At 44.3% G+C, this 24,985-nt stretch overlaps 1 protein-coding gene across 1 annotated transcript in view; it reads right to left on the reverse strand.

Annotated features, from left to right (window-relative positions):
- Nucleotides 1–24,985, reverse strand: part of ZNF804B (zinc finger protein 804B) — a 938,225-nt gene that overhangs the window by 218,190 nt on the left and 695,050 nt on the right. The window contains exon 3 of the mRNA XM_086941827.1: nt 19,785–19,928. Coding sequence (XP_086797953.1) covers nt 19,785–19,928 — 144 coding nt within the window. The remainder of the gene's footprint in view (nt 1–19,784; nt 19,929–24,985) is intronic.

Below are 24,985 nucleotides of genomic sequence, written 5' to 3' on the forward strand. Positions count from 1 at the left end.
CAAATTAACAACCTACATCTAACCCTTGTTGGCAGATGTAATCTCATAAAGATGACATACTTTCCCAAACTTCTCTACTTTTTTCATACAATACCCCTGGAATTTCGCAAAGCAAACCTACTGAAATTCCAACAAATATTCACACAGTTTATCTGGGCATACTCCCAACCTAGGAGGGCACTAAGGCAGTTATGTCTACCAAAAGAACGAGGAGGCTGGTCCTTTCCTAACATTACACTATAGTACTGGGCCTCTGTTCTACAGTACAGCTCCGAACTGGTAAGAGAGTCACCTTTCCCCCATATATTTGGGCTTGCCTCGCCTTTCCAACTTCTATTGGGTGAACAGCGCTAGGGCTGTTTACTCCGAGAACGATTCAGAAAAGGGGGTGGTGATGAACAGAGTGTCTGAATTAAGCAGACCACTCTTACCCAGTCCAAAGATCAGGGCTTGATCCATCACCGTTATTTAGCTCACTGCACCATCCCAGCTCATAACCTGGCTATATGCAAATCAGTCTGTCCCTGGCCCAGTGCATCATGGGAACAGGGCAGACCAAACTACCAAGCCAATTCACCGGAAAGGAGACAAGTTTCCGGGGACCGGTTTCTGGCATTTCAGCCGTCGTCGGCCCGGCTTGCTTGAATCCTGATGGTGCAGTGAGCAAGGGACTCATGTCTGAGTATACCCTGCCACACCTATAGTGGCCAAAAACGATTCAGAAAATGGGGTGGTGATGAACAGAGTGTCTGAATTAAGCAGACCACTCTTACCCAGTCCAAAGATCAGGGCTTGATCCATCACCGTTATTTAGCTCACTGCACCATCCCAGCTCAGAAACTAGCTATATGCAAATCAGTCTGTCCCTGGCCCAGTGCATCATGGGAACAGGGCAGACCAAACTACCAAGCCAATTCTTCACCGGAAAGGAGACAAGCTTCCGGGGACCAGTTTCTGGCATTTCAGCCGTCGTCGGCCCGGCTTGCTTGAATCCTGATGGTGCAGTGAGCAAGGGACTCATGTCTGAGTATACCCTGCCACACCTATAGTGGCCAAAAACGATTCAGAAAAGGGGGTGGTGATGAACAGAGTGTCTAAATTAAGCAGATCACTCTTACCCAGTCCAAAGATCAGGGCTTGATCCATCACCGTTATTTAGCTCACTGCACCATCCCAGCTCAGAACCTTGCTATATGCAAATCAGTCTGTCCCTGGCCCAGTGCATCATGGGAACAGGACAGACCAAACTACCAAGCCAATTCTTCACCGGAAAGGAGACAAGCTTCCGGGGACCGGTTTCTGGCATTTCAGCCGTCGTCGGCCCAGCTTCATTCAAGCAAACCGGTCCCCGGAAGCTTGTTTCCTTCCCAGTATAAGAATTGTCTTGGTAGTTTGGTCTGCCCTGTTCCCATGATGCACTGGGCCAGGGTCAGACTAATTTGCATATAGCCAAGTTCTGAGCTGGGATGGTGCAGTGAGCTTAAAAACGGTGATGGATCAAGCCTTGATCTTTGGACTGGGTAAGAGTGGTCTGCTTAATTCAGACACTCTGTTCATCACCACCCCCTTTTCTGAATCGTTTACTCTGAGAGACTTCTTTCGGATATTATAAAAGGGTGAGATTTAAGACGTTAATAAATTCTTTTAAAGTTTTTCGTAGTATCCGCAGAATTTTCGGGCTGGGTAGATTTAACCATTATTCTCCCACTTTCAATAATGACAACCTTCCTGCCATCTTTGGAAGGGCCTATTTTTCAGACTGGCACAAGGCCGGCATTCCGAAATTGGGAGACCTCATTACCAGCGAGGGAGTCATACCCTTCACTGATCTATCAGCCAAATTTAGTCTAAAGAAAGTAGACTACTTTAAATATTTCTCCATTCATGATTTCCTCTCCAGGAAGGTCGGGGTGCCATAGGATTTATGGAAGTAGATCTTCTTAACACACTGCAAAACCCCTTGGCCCCACGAATTGGTCTGCTATACAACATTATAAATAGACAGATCCCCGGATGATCTACAAGCCATAGCAGGCAAATGGTACAGTAAACTTGCTTCCCCCAACAGTGTTTTCTTTAACTCACTCACCTTGTCGCAAAATATTTTACTGGCAGCCAAATTTCAGGCTCAACACTTTAAAACCATTTTTTTTGTACCTTACTCCCAGCAAGATTGCAAAGTGGGGGGCTGGCCAAGGCACTCTTTGCCCTCGCTGCTCGGAATTTGGTGTCAATTCTATTCATATATTTGATACTTGCTTAAAGCTCTCTTCAACACTTAACCGCATACAGGAATTCTTAAGGGAAGTCACCACTCTGCACATAACATTAAATCCCACAATTATTATGCTAGGCACACAGTCAGAAACTTTGCGGGTGAAAGGAGAGGGCTTAATTTTTACCGCAATGGCAGGCTGGAGGATCTGTGTGGCCCCTGCCTGGTTCAACCCAGAGCCCCCTTCATTTTCTCAGAGGCTTGCTGGGCTTGTTGCTACTTATCACTTAGAAACAGCTGTCTATGCCAAAAAGGGACGCAAGGGCCGGAAAAAGGGCCTTGAGATGTGGGAAAAACGTACTTCTTGGCTGAAACAGTCAGAATAATTTTTGTTTACTTTTTTGCCTCCTAATGAGGATTTTTCTCAGTTGAATCTTGGCTCCTCCCAGTAGCTGACTCCTGTTATTTCTTCAAAGTTATGCCATTTCAAACACAGGTCTCTAGATTGTGGATAGACAATGGATTGGTGACGTTACAACGCAGGCTATTACAATGCCTGCTGTTACAACGCGGTTTTTACATCGCATACCATTACAACGCATAGTGCTTTTAAGCGCTGGATAGTGCATTATTTAATTTACTATTCCAACTCCAGTCCCCGTGGATAGTAGGGAAGGTGTTGGATAGTAAATTAAATATATTCCCTATCCTAAAGCGCCCCCCAGCGCAATGCGTTGTAATGGTTTGCGTTGTAATGGTTGCGTTGTAATGGTTGCATTGTAATGGTAGTGCGTTGTAATGAATGCGTTGTAAGTGATGTTTCCCTAGACAATTATTTCCTTTTTCTTATTTTTTTTTCTCTCTCTTTTCTTTTTCTGTTGTGCCTTTATTTCCAATTACACGTAGTTCTCTTTTCACTTGGGGGGTGGGGGGTTGGGGTGGGGGTGGCTCTATTTGATGTGAAGTGTCTGTACTTTCATTTATTTTGGCAAGGGAAAAAAAAATCAACTACTTCTTCTGCAGTGCTGTGAACTTAACCTCTACTTTGGTCTGCATCTTAAAACGTATAAATTAAGTGTCTCTCTGGAGAAAAACAAACTACTGTCCAGTTAATGTTCTGCAATATGTTTTAGTGTTTTGTCTGCTAAGGACTCAAATGTAAAGTGAATTTACTTTTGGAGGTGAAGAAAATATGGTTTATTTGACGGGGGTCTTAAGTCAAAACAATGAGTATGAAAAGTCAAAGATGTTCAAGTTCCACAAGATGACGGTCATGTTGCTCTCCAATCTTCTCAGAGAAAAAACTATTGTGAAATGCAAGGCACTCAATGAGCATTTAGAGCAGAACTTGAAAAGTTTTTCACAACTTCAGACGTGGATTTTTAATTTCTGTCCCCCCTCCAGTCGAATCGTGCCCTGGAATTTGACTCAAGTTCCAGTGTTCTGCCAGACTTCAGTTTGTTTTTTCCATGAAGCTCAGAGGGACAACCTCACTTAGAAATCTAAAATGTATGCTACTGTAGCCACTGGAATTTAGAATCAAACTTACCAAGCTCCAGGCCTAGACATGAAGAGAAATTTTGAATATATTGAATATGAGCTATTTAATATGCCAGAAACCTTAAATAAAGGACAATGTTAGAGTTCACTTATGCCTTTATCATTGCCTGCACAACCATTTTACAGTGTTCCTTACTGATGAATGGAAATGCATGAAGCCATTGACAAATCTGGAAAGAAAATGCTTGAAATACAACCCCAATTTGAGTATTCAAGTTCTTTTCATTTAGTTTTGATTTTCTTTAATATTTTTATTAATTTTATTAAGTGCTAGTCTAACTAGATGATGGTTTCATCACAAGAGTGAACATAGATTTTATCAAACTCGGCATACCAACGGCATGAAATTAATTATCATTATATGTGAGAAGCTTGTCACTAATTGCAGCTTTCCTGAACTTTTCCACATTTTCTCAGATTCGTCACAAAACCATTTGAAAGTTTGTACGAAAGGCAGGAGCCATGAGAGTGAAGAGGACATTTTGCAAAATCTTTGTACCTCATTTGCAACAGATTGAGACATTGTGGACATACTGCCATGGATGTATGTCTAAACGGTATGTGGGAAGGAACTTTGAGAAGTAGCCCAGCTACTTACCATGCAGGGCTTATGGATCAGGTAGACAGTTGGCCCTTTTTAAGTATCAGCCATTTTAGAAAGTTCAAAGCTGGTGCAGATCTTCTGAGGCCAATGATGTGGCGCCAGTGGCATTTTGTCTTCTTTCAAATTTGCATGTAATTTCTGCGAGATTAACCCTTAAACTCCATTCCAGTATTCAATGCATGATAGAGAAACACTAAGGAAGAAAGCAATTTCATCTTGAACCAGTCTTAAGTGGATGATCCCAAGAAGGTAAAGGTGGTGGAAGAATCCTGAAAAGTTTAGTTTTACGTTTTGCTTTTGGTGAATGAATGACAAATCTGAATAAAAAATTACCCAGGAATTTCTGACTAAATTTGATGGAGTGGTGGGAGGGCCGAACAAATGGCATCAGGCCAAGGAAAGTGTCCGATGAGCCCCCTGAGAAGGAAAATCTCAGTTTCTATACCTGCAAAGATAATTGCTAATCCACTACGTTTCACATGGAAGAGACAATCCTTGATGAAATAGCAGTTTTCTAGAATCGTTGGTATAGTGATGTGGATTTGGGTATCATGTAATGACCCCTACTGGTAACAAGCAAGGATGAACTTAAAACCAGTACATTAAATATACCTTTATCCAAAGATAGAATCAATCATCTGGTGTTAGGAATGATGATTGTCCCATATGCCTTTATATAGAGCATGTCATTCTGTCAGAGCAAACCCCGAGCATTTTTTGTTTTTTTTTACCCATTGTGTTAGCAAAAGTTCAGAATTGCTCATGAATATTAAAACAACCAGGACAGTAATCAGATACATATTCAAGCCTATGAAAATCAATTTATACTTGCATGACATAGCAAACACACACACAACAAGAGGATCACCTTCAAGTTCCTAACCCACGCTCCTCACCCACGCTCACAAAGCACTCCATAACTCCGGACCAGCCTACCTGAACAATAGACTCAACTTCTACACCCCCGCCTGCCAGCTCCGCTCCGCCAGTCTCGCCGATGTCCCACAAATTTCAGCATACCAACACCGAAGTCAGATCCTTCTCCTTCCTCACTGCCAAGACCTGGAACACCCTCCCCACCCACCTGCGGCAGACCCAGGACCTGCTCAACTTCAGGAAGCTCCTCAAGACTTGGCTCCTCGAGCAGTAGCAGCAGCCACCCCCCCACAGCGCCTTGAGACCCTCACGGGTAAGTAGTGCGCTTTACAAGTTCTGTGATTGATTGATTGACACACAGAGGGATTGGTTGCATATAAAACAATACCCGCTTTCTTTCAATCACTAAAGGTAGCCAAAATGACATCAATATCATCTGATTTACTGCTGCAAGTTTTTGCTGGATATTGCAAACCTGCCTAGGCATTTCACTTTTTGCATCCTCTTGAAAAAGTGGATATTTATTGTTTTGCATGCTAGGTACATGACCTCATAATGGTTCTGGAAGCCAAGCATGTAGTGTTCATAAGGCCTTATTAAAAGTCTGGCCCAGAAATGAAACCTTGCTCACTTGCTCATCTGCTGTAAATCAGTGTTTGAATGGTGGCAGCAATCAAACTCAGGACTGGTTTATTTATGAACATGCAGCTCCAGATAACTTCTCATCATTTTCTTTTGCATGGTATGTCAATATCCTCTGTGGTTTTGTACGGATTCTAGATATTACATACATGTCATAAAATAATTGGAAAAACAAACACCTGAAGACTGGACCAAATATGTATCTGCCCAGGAATCAAATGAAAGTGACATACTGCATAGGAGAATTCTTGACAAAAGTGAAGAAAATTTTGAGCAACTAATGGAAAGGGGAGACCTCTCGGTCACCCCGAACGTATGGCTGGGTGCCCGACCGCCCGGGAAACCTTTGCAGGCGAGGGGCGTGTCCCCGGCCGGTATGCCCAAAGTGGCGTGTTTGGAGAATGCCCCCGCTGCCTAAGAGGATTGTCCTAACACCCGCCCAGAAGACCGAGCAATTTAGGGCGGGAGTGGGATGCCGCCCAGCCTCCCCGCTGCAAGTTAAAAGGCGCGGGGGTACAGGCAGGCGTCCTCTTGTTCCCGCGCTCTGAAGGCTGCACCACTCATCGCTCGTGAGCCCTCAAGGGAACAAGCAGCAGTTTTTTTAACGTGGTAATCGTTGTTCTTTCTGTTTCAGTCGTCGAGGTGTATCTGGGATCCGAGGAGCTGCTGGAAAACAGGCAGAGAGAAAAGCAGAACGTCGGATATGCCTGGAAAGAAGAATGGGAAGAGCTCCGAGTTGGAATGGATGCTTCGCACACTGGTAAACGAAGTGTCGGCGATGGACAGGAAATTTGGTAAAGTGGACCGATTGGGTCGCAGCTTAGCGGCGCTCCAAAAGAAAGTGGAAGCTCAGGCGGGGCCCTCAGGGAGAACTAAGAGGATTGTGGGGCGTGCTTTGGCAACCGTTACTCCAGGGGGGGACAAGGGGAAAAAGAAGAAATAGAAAGGGGGTCCTAGCGAGGTCCCGGTCCCGATGGAAGTTCCGCTGGTCCCAGTAACCCCAGCGGCCAGACCGGTACCTGCACCGGATAGGGGATTGCCAATCCCTGTGATTATCACACCACTGGATAAGGAACAGGTATCCCCCGAACTGGCGATTCATCTAGCGGCGGTATTACCTTGGTTGAAGAAGGGAGGGGGGGGATCCGCGGCTGCGGAAGATCCAGCTGAGGAGGCCAGGCAAATTATCGACCATCTCAGGCAGGCAAGGGGCTCTGGGGCAGGGAACATGCCTTCTATTCCTCTGCAGGTGGCGAACACAGCCGCGGTCGAGAACCAGAATAAGGCGACGGACAAGACCGGAGGTATGACGGAAAATGGTAAGAGGTCGCCCCCAATAATGGGGGAGGGCGCTGTACCTTAGAGACGGGAATGCCTGGCACAACATGTTCCGATGGCCACGAAAGAGATGGTGTGGGCCAACAAATATATTAATATGTTTTCATTGTTGACGAACAATCGAGAATTAGAGTATGCCAAAACCCAGAAGGAATGGTTACACCCAAGTGAATGGAGGGCCAAAATGGCGGAATTCAGGGTGGAGGAGTCTATGATGAATTGGATTAGGGCTTTTTCTGTGTTTGTGGCAATTATGGATGAGCGAACATCAGAATTGTTGGGAGACCTTGCTAGCTACCAGAGCAGGATCACGGGCTTCCATGAGAAATATGGGGGGGACGCATGGAAAGGGTACAATGTGTCGTTTAGAAAAGCAAAAGAGTTTAATGAATCATTGACTTGGGATTGTTTGGACACTGTATCTTGGCATGCGCAGTTCACGCCAGGCTCGGCGGCAGGAACAGGGTCGAGTGCGAATGGTTTCAGGGCTTTTCAGCAGAAACAGCCGCAGCCCTTTCGACCAGCCCACGGGGGAGAAACTCAGTCGAGATCGGGCGGGAATGGGAACAAGCGAGGGGTATGTTGGGGTTTTAACAAGGGAACGTATAGTAGGCTGCAGGGAACATGCAGGTTCAGGCATGCCTGCGCAGGTTGTGGTAACACCTCCCACCCCGAACCTAGCTGCCGATCCAGAGGCAATGTTACCGGGGGAAAAGGGGATACCAAGCAGGACTGACACAGTGGCTCGGATGACTAAGCAATCGCCTGTGGACATTTTGGCTATGACCCCCTGGCTGAGCAAATACCCTGATCATGTGTCCGCCGGGATCCTGCGGGATGGCTTCTCGTATGGCTTCAGGATCCCGGCGGGTGATTTTCCGGGGGCCCCCTTATGCAGGAACCAACTGTCCGTTACGCACAACCCGACTGTGGTCGCCACAAATATTGCAAAAGAGGTTCGCTTGGGGCGGGTTGCTGGACCGTTTGGTGAAATACCAGCTTCCAATTTTGTGTGTTCCCAATTAGGGGTAGTTCCCAAGAAGGAGCCGGGGGAGTTCAAGCTCATACATAATCTGTCTGCACCAAGGGGGGATTCCGTGAATGAGGCAATCGATGCAGGCATTTGCAGTGTGAGGTATGCATCGTTCGATGACGCAGTGGTCATGTTGAATTGCCTAGGCCCCGGGGCACTGTTAGCAAAATCGGATATTGAATCCGCATTTAGATTACTACCGGTTCATCCCAAGGATCAGCATTTGTTGGGTTTCGCATTCCAGGGAGAGTAATACATGGATATGTGCATGCCGATGGGTTGTTCAATTTCTTGTGCTTACTTTGAAATGTTTAGCTAATTTCTGGAGTGGGCATTCTGGAGGGCCTCAGGGCACCAACATGTGATGCATTATCTCGATGATTTCCTGTTTCTCGGCCCGGCGAGCTCTCAGGACTGTGCACGGGTATTGCAGGAATTTTGCGTGCTCATGCGGGGTTTCGGGGTTCCGTTGGCACCAAGTAAGACAGTGGGGCCAACTACCTCCCTGGAGTTTCTGGGTATTGAACTAGACTCCTTGGAGGGTTGCTTCTGTTTGCCGGCAGAAAAAATCGCCAAATTCAGGGCCTCCTTGCTGCAATGTCTCAGGAACGACAAGGTGACACTGCGTCAACTGCAGCAAACAGTGGGACAGCTGAATTTTGCGCTGAGGGTTATACCGATGGCTCGCCCTTTCTCACGATCCATTGCCCAGGCCATGGTTGGCCTCAAGGAAGGGCACCATCGCACGATTGCATCGTCGGCAGAGGTTCGCCAGGACATGCTCATTTGGCTGGCATTCCTGGCGGATTTCAATGGCCGGGTAGTCTGGAGCAAAGCCCCGGCCTCGTCAGTAGAGTTAGGTTTATGGACTGACTCTACGGGCAGGGTAGGGTTTGGCGCGATCCTTGGTAACCGATGGTCGGCCCAGAAGTGGCCGGCATGGTGGGCGGCAAGTGGCTTGACGAGCAACATTGGTTATTCCCGATTTGGGTAGCATTGTGGGCCTGGCCAGAAGAGTTCCGAAACCACTCGGTGATATTCTGGTCTGATAACATGACTGTGGTGGAATGCATTAACCAGCAGGCAGCACGCTGCAAGTGGATATTGCGATTATTGAAAGAAATTGTGTTGAAATGCTCGGCCCTAAATGTACAATTCAGGGCAAAACATGTGCCAGGAGTACTGAATAACGCAGCTGATGCGCTCTCTCGTTTCAAAATGCAGGCATTCAGGGATTGTTTACCCTCAGCGGAGCTAGTGGCAGCGCCATTTCCCGAAGCACTATGGCAAATCGGCGCTCCGGACTACAAAACCTTGTGGCAGCCAGTTTAGTGCCCAGGACAAGGAAAGCTTATGAAGGGGCAATCCGCTCGTAGTGGCCCTTTTTGGGCCCTGCATGGGAGCATAGATGGGGTCAGGAGGGGTCCTTTACCCAATTTTTAGTGGCACTCCATGAGGAGGGCCGGTCGGCGGCAATCGCCAGTCGGTATAAGGCCGCCATATCGTTTATGGCTCAGCTCCAAGGGATCATGGACCCGACGGACTCCTTTATAGTCAGAAAGGCGCTGCGCGGCTGGCAGCGCCTAGAGGGGCGCAAAAAGGATACCAGGCATCCGATAGGATTTGACAGGTTGACCGCCTTGCTGGCTAAACTAGAGGAGACATGCTCCTCAACTAGAGAGGTTGTCCCGGGCAGCATTTGCACTGGCATTCTATGGGGCCCTGCGGGTAGGCGAACTAGTGGCTGCCAATAAAAGGGATACCGAGGGGGGTCAGCGCAAGGACCACACGCAATTGAGGGGGGATTCCCTGCTGATCATGATTGCCAGGTCAAAGACAGACCAGGAGGCCCAGGGGAGTAGCATTGTGTTGCAGCACGCTCCGGGTAGTCCCTGTTGTCCAGTGATGCACGTTGAGGCCTACCTAAAACAAAGGGTGACAACGTGGGGGGGGGGCCTTGCAGCGGCATACTGACGGCACCCCATTAACAAAGTTTCAGTTCCAAAGGGTGCTGGCGATCACGATTGCAGCCGCGGGCTTGAACCTGAGTGATTTTGGAACTCATTCATTCAGGATAGGGGCCGCTACAGAAGCAACGGCCGGGGGTCTGCAGGCAATGTTAAACAGTTGGGGCGATGGTCTTCAAACTGTTTCAAACGTTACGTGCGGTTGCACATGTTGTAATTTATTGAAGAAGTGCACTCACGCTTGTTGTCTTTTGTTTGGATTACAGTTTCACAAGCCTGTGACGCTGGGCGGAAATTGGGACTGGCCCAGTATCAGCTAACCACCACTTCAGGAGCAAGGAATGGAAGACAAGTGGTCTGGGTCGTGGGCCACTCATACGTGAGACGGGCCGCGGACACATTCAGGGCAGGTGATGCGATTCACACATCTGAGGAATATGGTTTCAAGGTGTCCTTCCATGGGAAGGGCGGCTTGTGTATTGACCAACTGCAATGTTTTGTCGAAGAATTGTTAGGGCGGCACAGGTCACCGCCATCAGTAGTCATAGTGCACATTGGGGGCAATGACTTGGTGAGGTTGGGCAGACGGGCTTTAATAGAACACATACTTTCAGCAGTTAGTTGGTTAGCAAAGACACTCCTGGGGTGCACAATAGCTTGGTCACACATGATTCCGAGGAGGCTATGGAGGGATGGGTGGTCCACGACAGCGTTGAACCATTCGGTAAAGAGGGTCAACAATAAAATGGAGAAATTGTTTTGATCTAACCACCTTCAAAGTATACCTCATGGGTGCATCTGGGGGGACCACTGTTATTCAGACAATGGGGTACACCTGTCCACAGTGGGGAATGACATATTGATAGGAGACATGATAGCTTGGCTAGTGGGATTGAGGAGACATGACCTATAGGAGTTGTGGGGGGGGCCAGATAGTCGGTCAACTATCTGGCCTGTGGCGGTTATGTCATGATCGGTGAGCAGTGATTTCAAGGTCCCTAGTGGGGGCGCCACCCATTATGGATGGGAGCGCCTGGGGGGAGGTGGCCATTAGCCCCTCCCATGGGGGGGTTCGGCACCCATTACGGATGGGATCGCCCACCGGGAGATGGCCATAGACCCCTCCCAGGGGGTGACGGCTATATGCCCCTTCCACAAATTTCCCGGGGGCCGGATATCCGCTGCGGCAGAAGAGAGTGCGGGGAAAGGGGGGGGAGTCCACACTGTCCTTCTTACGGTTACCCCGCACGGGAACTCGGACGACCTTAAGATGGCGCCGAGTGGAAGGGGGCCCCCATGACAAGTGAAGTTACGGTTGGCTACGAGGGTAAAGCCCTCTGCGCATGCGCCACTCACCCGAGAGGGCAGAAATTGGGTGATAGGGATCTGACACCGGTTAAGACCTTGCCGTTGGCCCCTAACGATAGGATGTACAAAATTTGTATGCAATGCATGATGTCATGATGTTAGACTCGGTTAGGAAAATCTTTGCATTAGAGATTTGTTAATGTTAGCCTGGATACCTGTCTTCATCAAGTGTAATGAAAGTTGAATTTTGTACATGTTAAATGAAACGTTTTTAATTTAAAGTTTTAAATTTTGTTTCATATTTTAATAAATACGGCCGGGGGGGTCGCGAGGCCCCCTGCCTTCCAAAAGTTCAAACTGTGTCTGTCTCCTACCATTGGGATTGGTGGTGGAAGGGGTGGCGGGCATCCCGGACCATATGGAAAGGGGAGACCTCTCGGTCACCCCGAACGTATGGCTGGGTGTCCCGACCGCCCGGGAAACCTTTGCAGGTGGGGGCGTGTCCCCGGCCGGTATGCCCAAAGTGGTGTGGTTGGAGAATGCCCCCGCCGCCTAAGAGGGTTGTCCTAACACCCGCCCGGCAGTCCGAGCACTTTTGGGCGGAAGGGGGATGCCGCCCCGCCTCCCCGCCTCCCCGCTGCAAGGTAAAAGGCGCTGGGGTATAGGCAGGCATCCTCTTGTTCCCGCGCTCTGAAGGCTGCACCGCTCGTCGCTCGTGAGCCCTCAAGGGAACAAGCAGCAGTTTTTTGACCCACCCACCAGCCCCTGTTGCAGGAATTTGGGAGTGAACAAAGTGGTGATTTGGAATTGCTTGTGATGCAGAAACGTCTTGTCTAGGCCTTTTTCTCCCATTGTAGATTGATTCCAAGATTGTGTATGCAACTGAATACTTGTCTATAGGCCTTGTTTTCCTTTGTAGAAGTGTAATAAACTGTATGCAATAAAATGGTTTCTCTGTCATAGGACCTTTTTCTCCTTAGTAGCAATGTTTATAGTATGTTGGGTACTATTCTGGGACTTCCGCTCTGCAAGGACAGGGGTAGCAGTGAGGAATATATCTAGCTGTGATATAAATTTTGCATAGGTTTTTTCCCACTAGTAGGTCAGTAACTGTCGTATTTATTTAGTCTTCAGTCGGGCGGTAAGGTCATGATCGGTGAGCAGTGATTTCAAGGTCCCTAGTGGGGGTGCCACCCATTATGGATGGGAGCGCCCGGGGGGAGGTGGCCATTGGCCCCTCCCACGGGGTGGCGGCACCCATTACGGATGGGATCGCCGAGGGGGAGACGGCCATAGGCCCCTCATAGGGGGAAACGGCTATATACCCCTCCCACGAATTTCCCAGGGGCTGGATATCCGCTGCGGCGGAAGAGGGTGCGGGGACAGGGAGGGGTGAGTCCACGCTGTCCTTCTTACGGTTACCCCGCACGGGAACTCGAATGACCTTAAGATGGCACCGAGTGGAAGGGGGCCTCCATGACAAGGGAGGTTACGGTTGGCTACGAGGGTAAAGCCCTCTGCGCATGCGCCACTCACCCAAAAGGGCAGAAATTGGGTGATAGGGATCTGACACTGGTTAAGACCTTGCCGTTGGCCCCTAACGATAGGATGTACAAAATTCGTATGCAATGCATGATGTCATGATGTTAGACTTGGTTAGGAAAATCTTTGTATTAGAGATTTGTTAATTTTAGCCTGGATACCTGTCTTCATCAAGTGTAATGAAAGTTGAATTTTGTACATGTTAAATGAAACGTTTTTAATTTAAAGTTTTAAATTTTGTTTCATATTTTAATAAATATGGCCGGGGGGGTCGCGAGGCCCCCCTGCCGTCCGAAAGTTCAAACTGTGTCTGTCTCCTACCATTGGGATTGGTGGTGGAAGGGGTGGCTGGCATCCCGGACCATATTAGACTTCTAGTATTGGTGTTGTCACAGTTGAAGTGTACTAGGGTGTATTTCTACTTATACTTGGGCTAGTGCTGATTTACATGCACTGCTTTCTTCTTTCCAAAGACTTAGGTATTGTTCTTGATTGCTATGTACAACGTAGATCCTGGAAGCGTCATCAAAGTTGTTACTGCAACTGAATACAGTACTACAGAGGGAGTTCCTCATAGGTCTTTCAGCTGGCCATCAAAATCGATCAGTCTAAGTGCTTGTTGCATCTTGCCTTGAAATTGTATAGAATATACTAATGAGCTGTGAACATGATATAAAATTGATGATAATCCATATGTTTTCCTCTTATGCAAAATGTGAATGCCAGACAAGATAAAACAAGTTATTTGTTAACTATATCAAAGTCAGTAGAGAGGATCAAGGCACGATCATGCCCCTATCTCTTGCAGAAAGCGTGAAGTGTCTTATGTTCAATGATGTGCTTTTGGTGCCATTTCATAGTTTTAAGACTAACTACAGGCCAATAAGAATGTTTTCATATCCCAGAAAGGTGGCAAGTTGAGAAGTTCAGTTGCAATGATTTTGGAGACAGGTGATAGGCTAGAGATCAGCCTTTCACCGTCCAGGATATATAACGATTTTCAGTTTTTATGATGAATTTCGGACAAGGGTGAGGAGTTCACAAATTTAGAGATGATCAAAGTGATTGCTGCCTGGCAGATTGTGAGGTTTATTGTGGTGCAGGGACCTGATGTTAAGATTGTGTGTTTCAATATTTGATGATCTTGTTAGTGGTGTGTTTTATCACAGGAATAAACATGTCAAATACAGACCTGTTGGGGATTGGAACAATGACTTCCAAAGTGTAAGAATACGATCAAAGTTGACTTGTCAGATAATGTTTGAGATCATAAAGATTTTTAGGGGTAGAATGAATAATTTGTCATGCAACCCACTAACCAGGTGTGCTGTGCTGAGTTGGGAGGGGGCTAATGCAGAGCCATATTGTCCTACTTCTCCTGTCATCTCCTTAACTGGTGTTGTAAAGGAGGTGCTTGCATTTGATGCAAAGTCCAGTCTAGCTATCTTAGTAGCTTGGACTTTGCATCAAAACCTATGAGTGTTTATGCTGATTCGCCAAAGTAACACTCCAATAAATCTCCCTTGATGCAATGTGAAGCAAATCAGTGCAAAGGGGTGCTTGAAAATAGGGCATGATTCCTATAAAGAATGCATTGTGTGCTCGAAAGTAAGTACCAATATATCACATTGCTTGGCTTCATGTGAATTGGTTTGGCTTTGCAATGGCTCAAAGCTTTAGTAAATCTGGACCTGGTGATTCCTGAATATTGTTTTCAAAATTATTGCCCCATTTAGTTAATGATACAATTTACATGATAGGGTTTTTTTGTCAATTTTGAAAACAATATGTAGGACAAGATACATAAAAAGACAGTACTTTTGCTTTTTCATGAACCCAGTAGAGTTCTCTGGATGAATTATTGACTAAATTTATGTTGTATACAAGGCAAATATGTTTTGCTCTGGTCATAGTCACTTACAACCTACAGTTCTATGTGTAACGTGGTTCCACACGAGGGAGGCTAATTTATCCTTGTTTTCATGAGAGGAGCTATGTCATTTCCCACGACAGTGATGGCTAGAAGTAGGTGTTCCAGACTCATCTGAAGGAGATAGTCTTTTTTGAGAAATGCTGAGAATTCCATATGCCTCTACATTTTTAAGGTTTTCGACATGTGTATCTGGAAAGATAAAAGATTAGAAAGCTCTTTGGAAGGACGTTTATGAAGGACATGGTCTGGCCATCAAAGAGGTTAGTATTTTGTGACGCAAAGAATTCCAGCTTGAAATAATAGCAGGTTAAGACTGTCACCTGCATCCTAGTGGATTATTGAACAGTTTTGGAAATCATCTGCCTTTGAAGGTAAAGTACCAGTAAATGATAGAGAAGTTCAAAGTGGAGATCACTAATTATGGCAAATTCATCCGTTGGAAATGATACAGCAATTTTTTTTACAAGGATTATAAAAATGTACCTGTTCTGAAGTCCTCAGAGAGAACACATTTTGTTTAGAGTTGGTTGCATTTTAAATGCTAAATAAAAGAGCTGGCATGCAGTGGCGTAACTAGACGTTGCGCCACCCATGGCAGTCACTGCATTTCCCGCCTAGCGGCAGCATGTAGGGTTAAAGGGTGTTGGGGGATGCCGGCGAGTCTTGCAATGGCCACCCTGCATGGCTGCAGGTAAGAGCTGGGAGGAGGCTGCCGCCCCCAACACACAGACAGCCCCCCATTGCTTTGCTATTGCTGGCATGGGTCTGTTAAGACCATCTCAGTAAAAGGATGTTAGCTTTCACTTCAATAAGAATTGTTGTAAAGTAATTTTGAAAACTTCTTATTCACCATCAGGGGCTTAGTTTCATGGTGTGTGTTTGGGGTGTGACACCCCCAAGGCACCCCCAAATAAATGTAATCCTGGCTAGGTAGTTGTGTTCAGAGGCCCCGATTCAGGTCTGCTGTGTCCTAGTCAGTTTTTCCCAAAGCAGTGACCTTTGATGTGTAACAGGAGAGAAAGTGAGACAGATCTCCGTCTAGTGGCTGAATTACAAAATGGGAAACCAGGTCGCCTGAAATCAATGGCAGCTTCCCTGATTGTCCACAATATGGGGATCTGGACAATTATTTTATTTTCACAGAGCCTCCAATTTCTTTATTATCACACATGCGAGCACATTTAAATTCAGGGTTCAGGGTGTGTGCTGTACAAGCACCTCTTATGTTTAATTTATTAGACTACAATGTGGCACCATCTATAATGAAGAACATAGGCAACGTTTAAGGATTACATGACTACTGACTTGCCTCACCCATACACCAACTGCACTGTTGTTGTTGGAGCCTTTAGACTTAGTTCATGTTTGAAAACGATCACTTTTAATAAATGTCTGTCTTTGAATTTCGACTGTATAATGTGTTTATATTTGTTGCATGATATACATGCTAGACATTTTCATAGGTTGGCTCTTGCATAGACTCAGAGCCAAGCCAGATCCTCAGCTCTTCTGGTATGGCCACCACTATTTGCAACTTGGGCTTAGTGCATGGGGCTGTCAGCCACTTGATAAAATGATTTGTAAAAGGCAAGGACTGAATGGTAGAGTTGATATGCACTGATTTGTCAACTTTACCATCAAGGCTTCTCAAACCAGAGGTGAAGAAGTGTGTGCGCAATAAAAATAAACTTTAAAAAAGTAATCCCATTGCAGGGACGGGGGAGCAGAGTTGACTTACACCAATTTGTCAATTTTACCATCAAGGCTTCTCATACCAGAAACGAAGAAGTGTGTGAGCATTGAAAATACATTTTAAAAAAGTAATCCCAGTGCAGGGATTCCAGGCCATTGTGTTATACGTGATCATAGTCAAGAATTTCTAGTGAAAATTACCAGACAGAAGTTAGACCAGGGGCATAGCTTGAAATGGGGGGGCGGGGTTGTTTGGGGTGTGACACCACTCAAATGCATTCTTGGCTTGGTAGTTGGGTCCGGTGGCCCACAGACAGGTTTTCTAAGTCTGTGCCGAATGTTCTCATCATTCTTATTTTGCTCAGAGCTTATTACTTGTTTATTTTTTGGAGCGGAGTTTAACTGTATAAAGGGACTGGTTTATCAAACAATTACTAAGTATACACCCCAAGAAGGACTCCGTGAAAGGGTGCAAATGTACCAGGTTTTTAAATTCACAAACACCGACAATAGTAGGCTTGGAAAGATGTGGCAGTCTGACGTTTTCAGGCCCTTACTGTCAATCAAACACCCAAAAGGTGATGGGATAAGTGCCTGCAAATAGTCTAACCAGTGGCAGAAACTTGGGTAGTATTCCTACCCATCGTTTTTCACATACTCCGCCATTATAGACCAAGACCTACTTAATGCAAATCAGTACTGACCCAGTACCTCATGGAAACAGTCCATCTAGAATCTTAGTCATCTCACTCCTCCACCCTACAGCCCACTACGTTTTTAGATAGGAAATTTGAGACTCACACCTCCGAATCTACCTGACTAAGCTATGCCCCTGTTCCCAAGTTCCATTCACCAACTTGATGTGCAAGATAAAACGTGAATGTACAGGACAAACACATGGATGTACAGGATAAAACTTGAAGGCTTGAATATATATAGTTTGAGGCCGATTGTGCCCATATGCACCTGGCCCTTCTTTCTTTATCAAAGTGTACAGTGAAAGTGCAGCTTGCTTTGCTTATACAGTCCAAGAAAAAATGTATCACTCGCCTTTTCGAAAGTCGGTTTTGAAGCTCAAGAAAGGTTTTTTCATAAATCCTTATGTATTTCCACTTTAAAGGTCATCTTTTTTTATTTCCATTATTATGATTATTTTCCTCTGTATATTGTATTTTTTTTTAGTATTTTAATACTAAAAAATAATAAGACTACTAGTGTTACTATACTATTACTTCTACTACTATGTTAATACTAATACTACTATGAGTACTACCATTACTATACTATTACTACTCATATTAACAAAAAACAATAAAATACGGACTATGAAAAATAACGATTATACTAAGAATAATGGAAATATAAATGAAGGCCTCGGAAGTACAAATAAATAAGGGGTTATGAAAAAATGTAGAAAAGCGCGTTATCACTGTTATTATTAGGATTACTATTATTGTTGCTACTGATACTAATTATAGAAAGGTGCATTTGTACAATAGAGCACATTGCAATAGAATTTTTCAGCATTTAAATAATCATTTATTATATTAACTTTCTGATTGGGATTCATGTAATCAACCGTGGAAACATTTAAAATACAATAACGCCATTCGCGGACTCAATTGCAGGACCTGCAGGTTACTGACAGGTCGGTGTAGTAAACACTGAACCTCCTGAGCTATGTTATTGGCTGCACACGTGTTGAGCTTCTTCTCATAACAGCAAAAGAACAAATCACAATCACATACTTGGCACTTGAATTTTACATTTTTCGTCATAAATAGAATATTTCATGAAGATATGTCTCAAAGTTGTTCTAATGAACTACCGAAGCATCGCAGCCTAATGTGAGATCGACCAACATGCTTCAAAGGCCGGGGTATTTAGTAATGGTTTGAGCAGGTCTTCCCGATTGCTTCACTCCCTTGTGTGTATCCGCCATCTTGTATTTTCATGTAAACAACAACGGGAAACCCGGAAGCAAGATTTAAATGCTAATTGCCGGATATGAATAAATTACCAGAGGCCTGGACGCTGATGAATATGAGTTAACAGATTCCTTCCAGCCTCTTGATGTCAGATCCCCGTATGGAGATCAGGTAGTTGAAAGAGTTGCTGGCTCGCTGAGGGATAGCTCTCTCGGCCTGAACTGATTGATAGCTGGTCTCCCCATTTCAATGCATGAGCATTTGCCGCCAGGAGCACACAGGGCTTATTTCAAAGTGGGAATGTTCTAAGTGACATGTTCTTTATCTCCATTGCCGCCCGGTATTGCCATGAATCACTAATATAGGCACCTCGTGTTCTCTCAATGCCTCTAAGTACTTCTCTCTGCCAACAGACCCCGCCTGACCATTTTGCATAAACACGCTGCTGCAGGCTATTGGAAGTTTAATGTGGGCAATAAAGATTTGGTAAACACAATAATAATTTTCAATATGATTTCCCCAAGGCAACTTTGGCAGAACATGTTTGTGTTTATGAGTAATGCATTGGTCATATGTCTTGATATACAAGAGCAGACCCCTGCCATTAACTGTATTGCTAAAGCAAGAGCCATAAATTCTGCATTTAGCTAGCAGCGGGCAACAGCTAGAATACGTATTAAAAGAGTATGTGAGCAAAAATTTAGAATGATATCACTTTTTCTGATAATGAACAGCCTAACATGGAGTTTAAAGGAAGCGACAAGCAAGATTGGCGGCCTTTCTCTAAATGATTCCTTTTCACCTAGTGTGACTGGCACCTGGGTATTATTTTATGCCAGAAATCTAACCTTTACCACAAATAACATACTGTCGTTTTCACTGTGCCCTCAACATTACTTAGAGTCCTTGCTATTTCAAAGATCAAGCGTGTAACAAGAGCCAATAAGGGGCAATAACCCTCCATTAACACCCCTGTCTCTTTATGAGGTCATGTGTATGAATAACGCCTTTGTGAATGTTAATGATGGAAGTATTGCCGCTGTTGCATAGCAAGAAGAGATATGGTGTTGGCGATGAAGCCCTTCGCTGCGGCCGCCGCTCGTCTTTATTCAGAATGAGCCCAGGGATACCAATGTTCAAGCTTACCTGCTTGTGAGCGTGGTCATAAGAATTGATGTGATTGTCAAACTCCTGATGCTTGTGATACTGCTTGTCACATAATTCACAGTAGAAATTCGCCTTCAAGTCCTCGAGAGCATTCGCTATGGCTTTCTCCTTTTCAGCATACCCCTTGAAAAGAAGAAGAAGATGTTGGTGAGGAGCCCAGAGGATTAATGTGGTTCAGCAAACAAGTCTTAACTAAAGAGGCTAGCTCTATGAATGATGCAATGCATGCAATACTACAGAATGAATGACTGACTGCTGGCCCAATGAAACCACTGGCATTCACAATTCTGCATATGAAACATGTCACGTACAAATGTGAAATAGATCGTGGTTGTGCCTTTTTTCTGGGGGGTTGCAGTACAAGGCTTAATGGTATAAACGTATCCAATGCTGCATTTGAAACATCCCAGAAAATTATTCACTGTAAATATAGCGCCCCCCCAAAAAAAAAAAATCTATTGACATTTGAATACCCATATCTTTTTGGACAGGAGGTTTTTTGGGTTTTTCTTTGTTTTCTTTCTTCTTGACACTGCAATTGTATGATGTACAGGCCCTGGCGTTTTCCACTTAAAAACGCACTTGCATCATTTGCCACACAATCATCATCTGCTCCATAATCTGCAGATTAAAAATAAAATCCTGTCTCAAATGGATTAAAAGTTACTAAAGACTCCGGCGACATGTTACTGTGCAGTCGAAGGTCCTTTTAAAAAACGGACTAGTTCCCTTCCTGTTGCTTGCTGTGTGTTTGTGTGTGTTAAACTGGCCCTAATGAAATGAAACCTTTTCCAAGACAGTGTTAATCTGTGTAGAAGTAGCATAAGGAAGCAATGCTATAACCCTATAAAGTGTCTTTTCCTGCCGCATAATAATTTGCTCAACCCTGCTGCATAACTTTATCTTCTCCGGATGCAGATTACTCGAACAGGCGGGTCCCTTAACGCGCAACTCCTAGCCCTTCTTCGTCCCTTGGCCAGGATCTTTGCTACAAACGAAAAAGATTTAAATACCATTTTAAGGAGAGACATAATGGTGGGCCCAACCCTTCAGAAGGCCCCCAAAACTTCAAGAGGGGGCATTCCGCCCGATGTCAATGAATATCAGTGAGATATAGGAGACCCAGAGGTCTTTCATTTCTCAAATTATGCAGGGGGTGGGGTGAAAGAGGTGAGGCGGGCATTATTTTGTGTTAACATGCTGATTTCAAATATCAGCCTTCATGGACACTTCTCACAACTTTTATAGTTCTGACAAATATTCAAGTAATTGACACTAATATAAGTTGCTTTATAAACACGGCTCTGTGACTACTTAACTAACATCTCGCCTAGTTAAACGGTAAACATCCTTTACAAAGCATGCCATTACCCCACACTTTTTGCCCTGCAAAATCTTTTACAACTCAGGGCTTTACACCACAAACCATTACAACGCATTCCCCAAAGGAATGCCCCGGTGGAGTTAGACTAGTAAATTGCGTTGTAATCTGGAATGCGTTGTAATGGATTGGGTTGTAAAGCCCTGCGTTGTAAAGCATTTTGCAGAGTAGAAAATGCGGGACAATAGCACATGTTGTAAAAGCGTGCAGGGTAAAGTGTCCTATTCAGTTACACTTTACTACTTTAGCAAAACCGGAGCTACAAGCTGGAGAATTCTATATTATTGATAGAAAATGATTGAGCGAAGTGCATGATCTATCTATATATCGATCTATCTATCCATCTATCTATCTATCTATCTATCTATCTATCTATCTATCTATACTGATGAAGATTTCACATTGAGATAGATTACAGATAAACTTCCACTAAAGGCCTCAAATGAAATAAAACAGTGGTTACTGGACGTCTTTCCGGACGTCTTTCTTTTCGATGGGCACCTATATTTTGTGGGTGCAATATATTTTCTGAATCACGTACAAAGAGCACTGAGTTATCGAGATGAATATGCAGCTCAGACATATGAATTGTGCCAAGTGACACTAAAGATGCTCATGGAAGACTTATCAATAGCTTATTCCAGGATGCACTCTGAGTATATAGTTCTACTGGTAGGAAGCACAGTTAGGTGAGGGAGAATGCTTAAACGGTACTCATGAATCTGCAGAAGGAAACTGGTTAACATGATTAATAATGGTGTCTACATGATCCCTCTACGCTATCCATTATTAGCTGATAGCTAACTGCTCTAATACAAGATTTATTGAAAGCACGCACTTTCCATTTTGTATTAGGCTCCAATTTGACTAGAGCTTCATTAAAATGAAGTCCGCTCATCCATGAAACATCACTTCAAAATTAAGTGGAAGAAAAGTCCAATCAAGTGCTATCTGGATGCTAGCGATGACTAGTTAGCCGAAAACAATTGGAATTAAATTGCAGACCATTGGGATCCGAATGAACATGGAAGCAGTTTCTGTTTTTTATTTTTTTTCTCTTTTCCTAACTCTGTTTTTTGCTTTTCTGAAATGTTACACATTTTCTTTCTTTCATTCCTTCTATCTATCTTTATCTCTTCCTTTTCCTTGGTTTATTTTGCCTTCCTATCCACTATCATACCTGCCATCTGGAAGAATTTAGCAAAAACTTTAATTCAGTATTTACTCACAATCAAAAGTATTCTGCTATCGATAGCTGGGTACCATACACAATGCCTGCATGTGGTACTGAATGCCCCTGCAGTTCACTAAGCCAACCTCTGAAATGAGAATGTATTTTCGCCAGTATCATTGCTTGCTGGTACTACAATGCAGGACACGATGGATTCCAATAATATCATAAAACAGGACATGTCTCGTGTGTAGTATGCATTTGTCATGATGCACACAATGTCCTTTCAAGCTAGTAATCTAGCAAACATCCAAGTGCCAATATATGCTAACTCATCAGCCATCCTTCCATCTTCCCATGTTCTGGTTTCTTTTGGGATGTTTTTTCATGTGTTTATATTAAATTAGAACATTGGAATGTTGGGAGCTCCACTGCAGACAATGGAGTGCTCCCGGCTTCTTCGGGCCGGTAAAGGCCCGCAGAGCAACATTCCAATGTTCTACAAAGGCTTCTCGAAGCTCGAGGGGGTTTATAATATCCCCTCGAGCTTCGGGAACCCTTTGTTTAATTTGTAAGAACATTCTGCCCTCTAGTGGCAGAATGTTCTAATAGCCTTATAGCCCTTCCTAGCAGGGCTATACCGGCAATTAAAGTCCTGCTTGCTCGTTAAAGTTCCTCGCCTTCAGCTGGGGCCTTTAAGGATTCAGCGGGCCTGTAATAGCCGGTACGGCGGGCTATAATGCTATAATAATGTTTTTTTGTATTATTTATGAGAAAGCATGCCTTGAAAGGATCTCTTAGAAGAAGGTCGTACCAACTTCACTGATTTATCCTAGAATAATATTAAACATTCTTGGCTGAATACAACTATATTTAGGTCACGGTCTGTGCAGATATGCAAACAAAATATGCTTTTAGAAGGTATGTGATTATCCTGAACTAAACATATCAAACTACTAAGCAGCAACATACTGGTATTTACTTCACGGGTTTTCACCCACACGTTTTGCTCTTAAGTAAAGTATGGAAATATTCTTCAGTCAAAATGTTTCCGTAATAAGGTAAATTGTCCGGTCAAGGCCGAGGGGGCATCCCTTGAAATGGGACTGAACGAGTGAAGCTTGGATTTCTTCTGGGATATATTCGGTTGGCACAATGAAGGGGGGCAGCACCTTTAACTGCATGCTCGCATCTCCATTCAGATACAAAAACAGGACACACCTAATTATGTACCGGATATAGTGCACATTGTTTTTGTGTAGGACACCCGGTGGCAGCTACGGCCAGTCCGGCCCTGCCCATAATCCTTTTAAGATAATTATAACAAAGCCAATCACAGCTATACACTATAAATTATACAGAAGATAAGCATTTCCAGTGGACAGTACTGTTGTCTTTTAACCTTTGAAAGAGTTGTACACTTCTTTGGAAGGCAGGCTGTGTTGTGTCAAAACCTGAGAAAAAAAGAACTCTGAATTGCTCTCTTCTTCCTTGGTCACTCTATATCGCAAGCTCTTTTTTTTCTTCATTTCTTCTTCTAGTCTTTCTAGTGCTCATTCCCTTTATAGAGTCAAATAAAAAAGAAAACTCCAATTAAAATGACGTTACAGGTAAAAGCACTGAAAATCTCCAGCTACAGTAAGGCGCACTAACTAGAAGGCATGACCAAGCCATGTACTGCTCATGACCTCATCCAGGACTTTACTGATGTCACCTCAAGTTATGATACTGACAATGATGACAGTCCATGGACAATGAATAATTTGAGATGCCAAGTTTGTGCATGAGCCTGTATAGGCACACAAGCCACTATGTACATCTCTGAGCCATGGGCCGCGACATTGGATCTTTAGATCACAAAGGGATCCGTTTACAATAAATTCAGATTATAATGTATGGGTATTATTTAGATATAATATTTTAGAACAGCAAATGCACCTGCACCCTTACAAACACACGATTGCACATACGGACACTATGATTGCTCCACAAGTGGGGCGGCGGAGGTACCATTTAGATGAGCCTATGTTAACTTGGGCTGCAGGTGTAACTTGCTTCACTCATGCACAACTTCTGCAGTGCATAATGACAACTGGTGCATGAGAATGGAAGACATTGTGTAACACCAACATTAAATTAATTGTATTACTCAGAAGAGACTGCGCAAAGAGTAGTCAATAACACTCAGCAAACATGTCATTTATACCCACAAAGGTCAAGAATCTCACAAAAGTAGGTTGCTAGTTCACAAGGGTGAAACACATTTTCCCATTCCCACTTATTCCTAAATTAGCCCTTGGAAGAAGATCGACATACTATAAATGCGATAACGTGTTCCAGGAATGTTCAAAATGTATTTTGGCCATATACTTTCAGTTCATGTGTGTTTATGACATAGAATGGTGAGTGACTCTAGGAGATCAACGCTCCTTGTCTTTCTGTCATGTAACAGCGTGGTCGTACGTTTGTTTCTGAGTTGGGTGACCCAATCATTCTTCCTTGCTCCTTACAGTACTACAACATGGTAAAAGTAAGAGAGTAACCTTCAAACAAAACTATGCATTAGTCTACCAAGAAGAAAAATGATCAAAATAATGTTCACAGTTTATTTTAAATGACAGGTTGTTG

Source organism: Lissotriton vulgaris, chromosome 10 (assembly GCF_964263255.1).
Source record: "Lissotriton vulgaris chromosome 10, aLisVul1.2, whole genome shotgun sequence".
In the NCBI taxonomy this organism is placed as follows: Eukaryota; Metazoa; Chordata; class Amphibia; order Caudata; family Salamandridae; genus Lissotriton; species Lissotriton vulgaris.